Genomic DNA, 12,484 nt, shown 5'->3' on the forward strand with positions numbered 1-12,484 from the left:
TTTATAACACCTACATGTATGCACCTCTGAGTGTTAAACGTTCTTATAATTATCTCTGATGTCTTAAGTATCACTGCTACTCAAGCGATTTTTAGGATTGACTAATATAAACTGCAGGCAAAAGTTGGTTGGTTGGTTTGTTGTTTATTATATGTTTATTTGTTTGTTGTTTAACGCCGCACTCAGCAATATTCCAGCTATATGGCGGCGGTCTGTAAATAATCGAGTCTGGATCCACGCAATTGGGATACGATGACATGCATCAATCAAGTCAGCGAGCCTGACCACCCGATCCCGTTAGTCGCCTCTTACGACGAGCATGGTCGCCTTTTAGGGCAAGCATGGGTTGCTAAAGACCTATTCTAACCAGGATATTCACGGTTTGCAGGCAGAAGAAAGTATACATGTGTGATGGCCATTTAGTTCATACGGGTATCACAGTAGTGTTTTGGACCTTAAGTTGCCATTATTCCATCTAAGCGTCATATAAACTTGGGCCGTATCAGATTCTTCACGCGATTTTTTGAGTGATGATTATATAATGCAAGCCAGTATTAAACAATGACAATACAGATATACATTATAGCAGCTTAATATTAGATATGTATCTTTAATCCTGATACTATATCTACAATGAACAACAATTGACAGTGTACACAGAACAGGACATGCACTTTCGTCAACAAATAATTGATATAAGTTACATAACGTGTACATTATGACGTGCGTGATCTAATCTATGTTCATATGCTATAAGTGGTGGAAATATTTGCTCGCGTATGTACAGTCTCAGCTGAAAGTGAAACCTGCTCCTCCCCATATATCCCACCAGTCAACTCTGTTTCTCTGTTTCACAAGCTGGTTACTGGTGGAGATACGTGTTGCGTTGATTATGATTATTTGCATGTACATCTATACAAGGGGCCAGTGTGTGTGTGTGTGTGTGTTAGTGTGTTAGTGTTAGTGTGTTAGTTTGTTAGTGTTAGTGTGTTAGTGTGTGTATGTGTTATTGTGTGTGTTAGTGTGTGTGAGTGTGAGTGTGAGTGTGTTAGTGTGTGCGTGCGTGCGTGTGCGTGCGTGTGCGTGCGTGCGTGTGTGTGTGTGTGTGTGTGTGTGTGTGTGTGTGTGTGTGTGTGCCATGACGATTAAAGAAGACATAAAAATAGAAATATCCAAAAAAACAGTCACTCATGGCGGGAACATGCACTTCACAGGATGCATATTTGATATAAACTACTTCCCGAAACACAGTATGCACCCATGTTTGTTGGCGGCTAAAAGTAAAAGTGGTGTATTTGATACCTGTGTCACAGTTGTTTTCTGTATCTTAAGTTTGCAGTGTTTCAGCGACTGTTATCAGCCTATTTTAGTCGACTCTTATGAAAAGCATACATGTAGGTAACCAGGGAACAACCGCTATTAGCATTGTTACATCGATTTCAAAAACAAGGACAGAAACCATTTTGTGACTTGGCTTCATACACCGAACGCAGGATGGGAATTGAACCCGTTATCAACTACAGCCAGAAAACTGCTCGGCCAAGTCCCCTTTAAAATGTCTGGGACGGGAAAACCAGAAATTTCATGAAGAACGCCAAATACATGTACCATTAGGTTTCGACGACACGCAATCAGTCAGGTCGCAGGTTATAGTTCGCCGATCCCCATGTAAATCGACTCTCACGACAAGCATGAAATACTGGAACATATTCTGACCCGCAATTCCCACGAGAAATATCTTTATTGGGTGTTATAATTAGATGTTTATACATGGTAATAATCATAATAGTAATTGAATACGTCTTCAAATTACCGTTTTTGGATTTACTCGTTTTTTTAACTCTTAGCTTTTTTCGGGTGTTGCAAGTCAGCAAAAAACGCCACAATTTCATTCTAGCGGATGGGATGGGTGCCATTTCGAAAGAAGTAACTCACCAAAGGAGACGGTAAACAAAAAAATCAGGAGCAGAACTTGTTGAGAGCAGGCAGCCATACATATCAACAAAAACAAATGCATTTTTCTATTAATATGTAAAAAAATGGAGTTCAAATATGTTCAAACAGAAATAGCTGTTTGTACTGTAAACAACGTTGTTATGGAAACGTGTCATAAATACATATACATGTGCATATGTTGATATATCAATCACAGCTAAGACACCGGATCCCTTACCACAAATCAATATTGAAACATCGAAGTACAGCTGGAGAACGTGTTTTTGTTTACAGGGTGACCGTGGTCAATTCCATATAAATGGTTGGTCGATATGTGTAGGGCTATCAGCATCTTATTGATCTTCACGACACGGGCCTTGACGTAGTGAACGCTCCATGCTTATCAGGAAACATATGAGAATGTTGACACCATAACTTTCATTGTGAATCTAACGTTATGTATGGCATTAGATTCAAGGGCGATGATTACAATGAGAAACTATCTCTGCTGTTACTTCACGTAAGTATCACAAATACATTTTTTCTAAAAACAGTATTTAAGATTTTTTTGTAAAATTAATAGGATGAAGGGAATATGATTAAGAAACAAGTAAGTATTAATTACTGTACCTTCCTGATGTCCGTTTGCGTCAAAAGAACATCCGACGAAATAATATTTAACTTTACAAAACAAAACCAAGGCATAATTTAGTTGATAAGTTGGAAGGAGTAAATAGATGAAATTTTCATTGTGGTTCTTATTATTAAAGTATAACAGTTGTTGTTTCAGTATATTTGCATTTCATAGGAAGCTTTTGTACGGCAGACAGAATGTCGTGCTGTTTTGAAAACTATTTCGCTTCCTTCCAGTGCAATTCCCAGTTTTGACCGGTACAACATGCTCAGGCGTTTGTTAATTGTTTTCACCCTCTTGTGCCCATTGTAACTAACATACATGTGTATATGTTATATAACACTTCAACAAGTAGGGACCGCCTCCGTGGTCTTGTGGTAGAGCGTCCGCCCGGAGAGCGGAAGGTCCGGGGTTCGATCCCCGGCCGCCATACCAAAAGACGTTAAAAGATGGTACTTGTTGTTACCCTGTCTGGCGCTCGGCATTAAGGGGCTAAAGCAAGGACTGGTCGGCTCGGAGTCAATATACTGTGTCTGAGTGGGGTATTCATGTTAAACTGCGGCATGGTATCTCAGTGTGCTAGCACTATAAATCGGCATCAGTCCGGACTAGTACAAGCAGCCACACACACACACACGTGCATGCACGTCGCTATATAAGTGCAATAATCTTGGACGCGACGTTAAACCCAATTTCACCTCACCTCACCTCAACAAGTAGGAATGTGTACTGTAAAACTAGGAGTTGTCCCCCCTCAATGACCTTGAATATCCAAATTGTGTAAGTCATCCTGTAGTTTCGTACTAATTGCTGGTTCAGTATCTCTCGTGACCAACTGTTATTCCGGGACAAGCCGAATAGCGACTCGTGTGCCTCTCGTGATCATTTATGCGACCGGGTTCCGCCTTAGCGCAAACGGGCATGCCTAAAATAATTATCAATTCGTTGCGTAATGGTTCACAGATATTTCCCTATATATTATATATATTTCAGATGCAATTTAAAGCACATCGGGACGCACGGAATTATACAGTATGATTGAACACATTTAACTGTGTCTTGGGTAAAATTTTAGATGCAAGACATATGTAAAATAAAAAAATATTTCTGAGGGATTCTTTGACGAAGTACTTGAAATCATACGCGCATTCTGATTGGTTTGTCGTATTTTCGCACATAGAATTCTTCAATAGGGGGACGAGTCTTCTTGCAGGTTACGGAAAGGGGCGAGTGGTGACTGGGTTCAGTATGCGACTCTCCCCTATATAATCAAACATGGCCGACTTCATGCAGAAATCGTGCTTTTCTTAGAAGTATAATGCCAGAGTAGTATACATTCTTTCAGGAAATAACACTATACGCAAACTGTTTCTTCATCTTAAGAGGATAATATTATATACACCACATTTTGTGATTATTGTGTGGTGTTATTACATTTTGATTTTTTGTAGTGTCACGGTACATCACTCTGTAGCATATGTGCTACACTGGGAATTAGAGGAAGTGAAAAGGGTAGATATCTATCAAGTGATTTATATTTATATATATATTTATTTAAATATATTTTCTGTAAATTACAGGAAACGTTAATTTGGGGTTAAATAATTCGTAAAATAATCATAAAATATTTTATTGAAGTGAACATAATTTACTTTGCAAGAAATTGTTGTCCTTTTTGGAGAATGAGCTCACGTCCAAGAAATGAGTGAGTGAGTGAGTTGGGTTTAACGCCGCTTTTAACAGTATTCCAGTTATATCGCGGCTTGTCAGCTTAATGTTGGATGAAAGCCCGAAGTGATGCAGGTCTCAGACGTTTACCACTTTGGTGAAATCCACTAGCACGGGTATCGACCAAGAAGAAATGTACGTCTGAAATACAATTCTCCAGAGGTGCAAGTGTGAGAAATGCAGTGGCTTCACATCCATCAAATACATGAAATCTAGATTCTATGTCTGTCTAAAAAAAAAAATATGCTACCTTGCAAGTCATATCAAACCATGCTAACTACTGACATTATTCCATTCCGACCAAAACCTTGATATAGACGTGAATGAATTATATTTTGACTGATTATGCCTGTTAAAGTCTATGTTCTGCATTGTTGAATTCTGATCGGATTTTGTTTTTAAACCAGTTGATAGAAGAAGACACTTTGTTTGAGTTCATCACTTTTCGGGTGTCCTTTAATTAATTTGTCAAAGAAAAACATTGATAAGATGATTTCAACAATAAGCTCTGGTGAAGTTAGTCACACGCCAGTTTTGACATTTTGTCGGTTCATTATTATTCCTGCAATTTTATTTCCCAAAAAAGCCACGCCCACCAAAAAGTACTACTTTCATCACAATGGAATCTCGGGGAATCAATTGCAAGTTGAGGGAATACGACAAACGCATGTCCCGTCAATACGCAACTCCTCGATAAACTTGGCAAAAATGCAAAATGATATGTCTCATTTCAGCAAAGATGGGCCCGTGTCCTGTACAGTACATCTATAGGGTGATAGTTGTAGGTATTGACATTCCAAATATTTTCAGATATTTGGCCACCCAAAAAATCCAGTATGGCCGCCAATTCCAATTTGACCGTCATGGAGGAATAAAATTCTAGCATATTTCGTATGAACTGGACGCACAACCTTAGTATTTAATAAAAAACAAAAACATTTTGGAATGCATACACCCAAAACTACGTATGTAAAGTAAATAACTTTATGATAATAGACTATTTATCTTGATTTAGATGATCTAAAGTGTGAGAAAATATTCATTTCTTTCTTCTTCGACACATCTTTAAGATATACTCCATTAAGGCCAATTAACTATACCAATATTGCGTCCTCATTTGGTGAATACAATGACAACAACGGAATTTTGAAAGAATAAAATTTGAATGCATTAAAAGATGCTGTTAATGGCTAATGGGTTGGTTGGTTAGCGACAATTAAATGTGATAACAGTCGCCACCACATTTACATAGTGGTGTACTAACTAAATGTGCCACAACACAGTTACGCCTTGCTCTGCACCCCCTCAGGTGTGAAAATGTCTGTTTCGGCTTCTACACACACACACACAAGAAAACCTGGAAGTAATCAGTGTTTCTCTGATCCAAGGAGTCCGACAAGGACACAAACTGCCAAATGTCTGAATTGTTTTGTCAATCCAAAATGCTATCAAGAGGTGAAACACATGTATTCTGTTGACAAGCTAAGAACATAGAGCTTTATTTTAAGTTCTGATGCCTTTTGATATAACAGTAAAACGCCATTTTTGACGAACATTTTGTGTGTGGCAGAGATATACACGTGATGTACACATTTGTATCAATTTTATATATCGTAATATTCAGATGACTTCAATCCAACTGTAACGATGATGACATTTCACAATGGTCAACGCAAACTGGTATACGGCATTAGGCTTGATAACTGGTTTGATGACAACGGTGATACTGTTTGACGCGTTGGGGTCACGTCATACGGAACTATGGGAAGAAACACAGAGCAAATACCCCATAGGGACTTATGGACAGAAATATCGTAATTCAGGTAGGTGTTTCAAACACGCATTGAGTGAGTGAGTGAGTGAGTGAGTGATGCAGGTTCCAGACGTTTAATATTTTGATGGAACCACGGGTATGGTGCTCACAACTACACGATTCAAACACACAATCATTGGTTTCTGGCCCGCCCGACGGACGTAACGCTTTCCTTTTAACATGCATAGAGGGCGGCGTGGTAGGCTGGTGATGAAGGCAATGATTCAGGATCAATTGCCCCTGAAAACTGCCCCAGAAGACAAATGCTCCTCGGACAACTGTTCCTTGATAATATCTCACAAGTATTTGATAATCTCTTTTTTTTCAATATGTATACGTACGTGAAGATTATTTTGTAAATAACAATGCCTCGGTGCTTTGAAACACTTGACACTCAAAGTTAACTGATGAAATAATGTTCAATATCTTGAATCGCTACCCGCGAAGAGTTATATGCAGTATGAACCAGTATACACTACTACTACTACTACTACTACTACTACTGCTGCTGCTGCTGCTACTGCTACTACTCTTTAAAGGGCTTGCTATAAGTTGCTAACACGCCACCTTTCTATATGCAGTGGAACCCCGTTAATCTGGACGGTAGCGTTATCAGTCAGATCGTCCAGATTAATGGATGTCCGGGTAAACGGATCAGGGGTACGGAGAACTGTGCCTTTGTTCACATGTAGGCTGTCGAAACAGCATGCAATAGTCCGGAAAACGGGATTTCCGGGATTAACGGGGTCCAGATTCACAAGGTACAACTGTACACGGGGTTATTGTCAAGAACTATGAGTTCCAATATACAGAGTTCGAATATTCGAGATCCAAAATTATTAGTATTGACAGAAACCTGTGCTTGTCTTGTGCTACATTAATGGGTGTCAGTTTTCAGGTGGAGTTTTCCAAGGAGGGCAGTTTTCCTACTATGAGTTCGGGGCGGTCGGGTAGCCTAGTGGTTAAAGCGTTCGCTCGTCACGCCGAACACCCGGGTTCGATTCCCAACATGGGTACAATGTGTGAAGCCCATTTCTGGTGTCCCCCGCCGTGATATTGCTGGAATATTGCTAAAAGCGGCGTAAAACCATACTCACTCACTCACTACTATGACTTCACTGGATGTCTGCAAAGCCTAACTCTTATTGTAAAATCCCCTTTTCATATGTGCTCCGCAAAATGGATAAACTTGTTTACTTTTTTAGGGATCAGACTCCTGTGCTGGGTCCTCACACAGCCCTGCAACTTCGCAAACAAGACAAGAGCAGTCAAAGACACATGGTCGAAGAGATGCGACATAACTTTATTCTTTAGTTCAGTAGCCAACACTGAAATACCCACAATTAAGCTAGATGTTCCGCAAGGACGTGAACATCTAGCAGATAAGTCGTTCGCAGTATTGAAATATTTGTTCAAACATTATCACGATAAAGCTGACTGGTTCTTCAAGGCAGATGACGACACTTACGTAATAGTAGACAATCTACGTCACTTCCTTGGAAAGCAAAACACAAACGGACCTTTTTATTATGGTGAGGTTTTTGACAGAAAGAAGCAAGGAGTTTACAACAGTGGGGGTGCTGGCTACGCCCTCGGAAAAGAGGGTCTGAAAAGGATCGCTTTATACAGCAAGGATGTGGATGCATGTCATCAAGCAGACAGTGAAGATGTAAGGGTGGGTGTGTGTCTCAAAACACTGGGCATCGATGTTGGGAAGGCAACGGACAGTTTTGGGAGGCCTATATTCAACTGGAACAAACCTATATCAATTATTCAGGGGAATTGGCCGACGTGGGCGATGGGGATTACTTATATACAGTCGGTGAGTTGACAATTTCGGTTTGATTATTTTTTTCAGGAATATCATATCTCTTTTACCATCGTGGATGGTGAATATAAAGAGAACAAAATCAAACTTAATTATACCGTGTTGTAGATGAATAGTACGCGTTTGTTTTGTTTGTTGTTCACCGCCGCACTAAGCAGTAGTTAGCTATATGACCTGTTAATAATCGATTCTGGACTTGATGACGAGTGAGTGAGTGAGTATGGTTTTACGCCGCTTTTAACAATATTCCAGCAATATCACAGCAGGGGACCCCAGAAATGGGCTTCGCACATTGTACCCATGTCGGGAATCGAACCCAGGTCTTCGGCATGAAGACGCGTTAACTACTAGGCTACCCGACCGCCCCGACTTGATGATGATACACAAAGATAAAGATGATATGGATAACAATAAAACTTCGTTAATCTGGACGGGACCGTACCAACGTATTGTAGAGATTAACAAATTACAAAACGAACGATTCAGTGGTTCTTTTTACTTTGGGGAGGTGATATGGTTTATGCATATTTTCTATTTTACCTACCGTCCTTCAATATATATTATGACAGCATTAACTTCTACTCTGCAACTTTGAAAGATATGTTGAACTTTAAGTCTCTCTGTCATTTACATTTACAAACATTTCACTGTTATTACTTTACGGATCCCGAAGTATATTCTTTGCATAAACTTCTACTCGGCTGCTTTTAAAGAATGTTGAATATTTAAGTATTTCAGTCATTGTAATGTACATTTACAGACTGTTACTATTATATCATGCGAATGTCTGTATGACCGAGGTGAAAATGGTATACGATCTGCCTCAGTTCAGATCCTCCTCTCCCAGTAACCTTACGCAGGTTTCCATTTCACTGGCGTGAGTGAGTGAGTGAGTTGGGGTTTAACGCCGCTTTTAACAGTATTCCAGTTATAATGCGGCGTGTCAGCTTAATGTGGGAGGAAAGCCCGAAGCGAATCAGGTCTCAGACGTTTACCACTTCGGTGAAACCCACGAGCACGGGTATGGTGCTGGCAAACCTAGAAACATAATCGGGGCGAACCGGGATTCGAACCCACAATCATAGGTTTCTGGCGTGCCCAAGGGACGCAGCTGTGCACAGCGAATCGCGTAGACGACTGGGCCACCCGTGCCCCCTCACTGTCGTTAAACTCAATGCAGTTACTCACCGTCAGACTTCCTCTTTTGCAGGGTGTAGATGCTGTTTGTCCCGTGGCCGCATCGTTTCACTATGTTGGACCATGTGCGATGCGAATCATGGACTTCTTCTTGTATAACCTGACCATTCATGGATATGACAAACCACGGACAAGCGATCTTGTCTAATGTTCCATGCAGGGTACACACTCAAGACCAACTACCCGATGATGAACACGGAGCGTTTATCATGGTGAACAATGAATATTCCCTTGAAGAGGAAACGTGTGGCTTTATAAGCCGGTTGCTAGTCGAGGAACCACCAAATGACCACCACAAGGGGATCATATTGATGCAGTTCCTACTAAGGGTTTTCAGAGGAATATGTTGAAAACCTTCAATGGGTCTCCTGCTGCACATAACATGAACTTACACTATGAACACATGTGGATCAGAGTGCCATGTGACATCAACCGTGATTGATGCAGTTCCTACTAAGGGTTTTCAGAGGAATATGTTGAAAACCTTCAATGGGTCTCCTGCTGCACATAACATGAACTTACACTATGAACACATGTGGATCAGAGTGCCATGTGACATCAACCGTGATTGATGCAGTTCCTACTAAGGGTTTTCAGAGGAATATGTTGAAAACCTTCAATGGGTCTCCTGCTGCACATAACATGAACTCACACTATGAACACAAGTGGATCAGAGTGCCATGTGACATCAACCGTGATTGATGCAGTTCCTACTAAGTCTGGAAGGTAATTTAAGATACCGACGTTTACTACAATATCTGAAAAACTATCGGACCTACTCCAGTCAGAGTATGAGATTACTAAACATATCATAACTGGATATTACATTTAAAGACAATCGGTGCATGAATAAAAAATCTGTCTATTTAGCTATCACTATATTTCATCAACATACAGACCTGTTCGTTACGGGTGGAACGAGCATTCATTGAAACAGCCATCTGCATAATGCAACCCCTGCGTCACAGGGCCATATGACACAGTTGAACCAATCAACTCAATGTCAGAAAGAAAGTGTTTTGTGAGGACTATGTTGAAAACTTTCATTGGGACTACTAGTGTATATAACATGAACTATTTTGAAATATTTTGAAATAGAATTCATGGTGGGGATTATCTGCCATTTGGAGATATAGATGAAGACATCAGGACATACTGTAAACGTTTTGCTATTAAGACGCATATTTGAAGAAATCGTCGACTGTTCTTCTTTGATCGCTTTACATGTACCTAATTGTCTGACATCAGATTTCTGGTGTCCCCCGCCGTGATATTGCTGGAATATTGCTAAAAGCGGCGTAAAACCATACTCAGTCAGTCAGTCAGTCTGACATCAGACGGAAACACAGGAGATCATAATTGATGCTGGTAGAGTAATCCAAGAGACAGTCAATATCAACATGCTGCAAATCATAGCTTAAATACCACATACAACAGCCTGTATATCATTGTCAGCACATGTCATCAATATTTGGCTGAAATGAAATCAAATACTCGATTAGTACTCCGATGATTTATGAAGGAAGCAGGGAAATGCATATTGATTTATAAAAGAGTCAATACGACCTTTGGATATTTAGAATTCGAATTCATTACAGCAATAGTGTAGGTACGGTGTCGCATTCCTGACATGTGACAGGATCCTAATCAGTATTATGGGTTAAAGCCCAGATTCGCACTGATTATGATCCTTGGTTTCACAGCACCATCCCCTGGATTTCAGAGACGGTCTAAATGTCTCAGGCCTGCAGCACTTCAAGTTCGCGTCCTCATAAAGCTGACAGTCTTGATGTGATGAAATAAAGAAACTGTAGCGGCGTGACACAGAACTCACTAACGCACGCCATTTACCAAGGTGTCTGAAGTTGTTGCTGATATGACTGTGGGGTAACGAAGCCGTCGGGCTTAACAATGCAGTTCCCTTTTGCACATCTGCCTGACGCGAACTTCCAGTTTGAACATGATGACAAACCCAGTGACGCTAGATATAGGACGACCATGTAAAACTCCTTTAGGAATTAAGCAGAGGCTGGAATGAACGCTCCATGTCTACCTTTAAACGCCAAACATGTGCATAGATACTTCATAAACTACAGGTTTATCAACCATCCACTCACCATTTGTGTGGTTTTTTTTCAAATAGAATATGTTATGTCTCAACTTCCAAAGTGAAACAATCGGTTAACTCAGAACTCTAAGCTTAAAAGAGTCCATTGTGAAACCAACAAATAACAAAGAAATGCTGTTAAATGCAATCAACAATTGTATTACAAAATGCACCAGGTTTATAAATCAATACACATAACTGGGAATCAATTACAATCATGGCAGCACACAATAGAATGGCAGTAAAAAATGGAATGGCAGTACAATTACACTGGCAGTATACAATACAACAGACCCGTGAAGATCCGTGGTAGAATAGGTTTTCAGCAACCCTTGCGTGCCGTGAATGGCTAGTAGTCAGGCCCGCTGACTTGGTTTATGCATTAATCGTATCCAAATTGTGCAGATCGATGCTCATGATGTCAATCACTGGATTGTCTGGTCCAGATTCGATTATTTTCAGACCGGTGGATAGGTGGAATATTGCTGAGAAGGGCGTTAAACAACAAACAAACAAACAGCAATCGTAAAGCAACAAGTCAGTGATAATGATATTCGCCTAGCAGGAACAGTGGTCAAGTTTTCCAAATAGGTCCAGGCTGGATATCCATGGTGAAAAGTGACCTTCACATGCCGCTGGTCTTGATGTAATGTGAGATGAAAGAGGCAGGCGTTTGCCGACTTATCTTGTACAAATTTCTGCTAGAAAATGTTATTTATGCTGGATTCGTCTATAGCTGTTCTAGACGATTCCAGATTACATGTGACTCCAAAAGCATCTAAATATATGAACTTCAACCCCGCGACTTACATTACAGTACTACATTCTTGACAAGTGACTATTGTAGAAGCACAATGCTATGGTCCTCCACTAAATCTCAACAGAAACAATTCAATACCTCGACAACATTGTTTAACAATGAATTACATTGCAATATATGATAAAAGGAAGATAAAGCTAAACACTATTATAATGATGGATATGTGCCATCCCCATCACCACCCCAACACGTTTGTGTTTTCTTCTGCATATTGGTATACTCTAGCGATAGCGCCAATGGTATCTAGTTGTTGTTGGTTTGTTGTTTAACGCCGCACTCAGCAATATTCCAGCTATATGACGGCGGTCTGTAAAAAAACGAGTCTGGACCAGACAAGCCAGTGATTGACATCATGAGCATCGATCCAAGCAATTGGAAAGAAATGGGCTTCACATATTGTACCCATGTCGGGAATCGAACCC

General features: G+C 40.3%; 1 protein-coding gene across 1 annotated transcript; it reads left to right on the top strand.

Annotated features, from left to right (window-relative positions):
* The first annotated feature begins 2,401 nt into the window (after window positions 1–2,401).
* On the top strand, window positions 2,402–9,283 carry LOC139464570 (glycoprotein-N-acetylgalactosamine 3-beta-galactosyltransferase 1-B-like). Its single transcript, XM_071246089.1, has 4 exons — window positions 2,402–2,455; window positions 5,922–6,120; window positions 7,316–7,932; window positions 9,149–9,283. Exons 2-4 carry the CDS (start codon window positions 5,961–5,963, stop codon window positions 9,281–9,283), a joined length of 912 nt encoding a protein of 303 aa, XP_071102190.1. The 5' UTR covers window positions 2,402–2,455; window positions 5,922–5,960.
* The last annotated feature ends 3,201 nt before the right edge of the window (window positions 9,284–12,484 follow it).

The sequence above is a fragment of the Haliotis cracherodii genome, unplaced genomic scaffold (genome assembly GCF_022045235.1).
Source record: "Haliotis cracherodii isolate W230 unplaced genomic scaffold, xgHalCrac1.p SCAF_17, whole genome shotgun sequence".
Lineage (NCBI taxonomy): Eukaryota > Metazoa > Mollusca > Gastropoda > Lepetellida > Haliotidae > Haliotis > Haliotis cracherodii.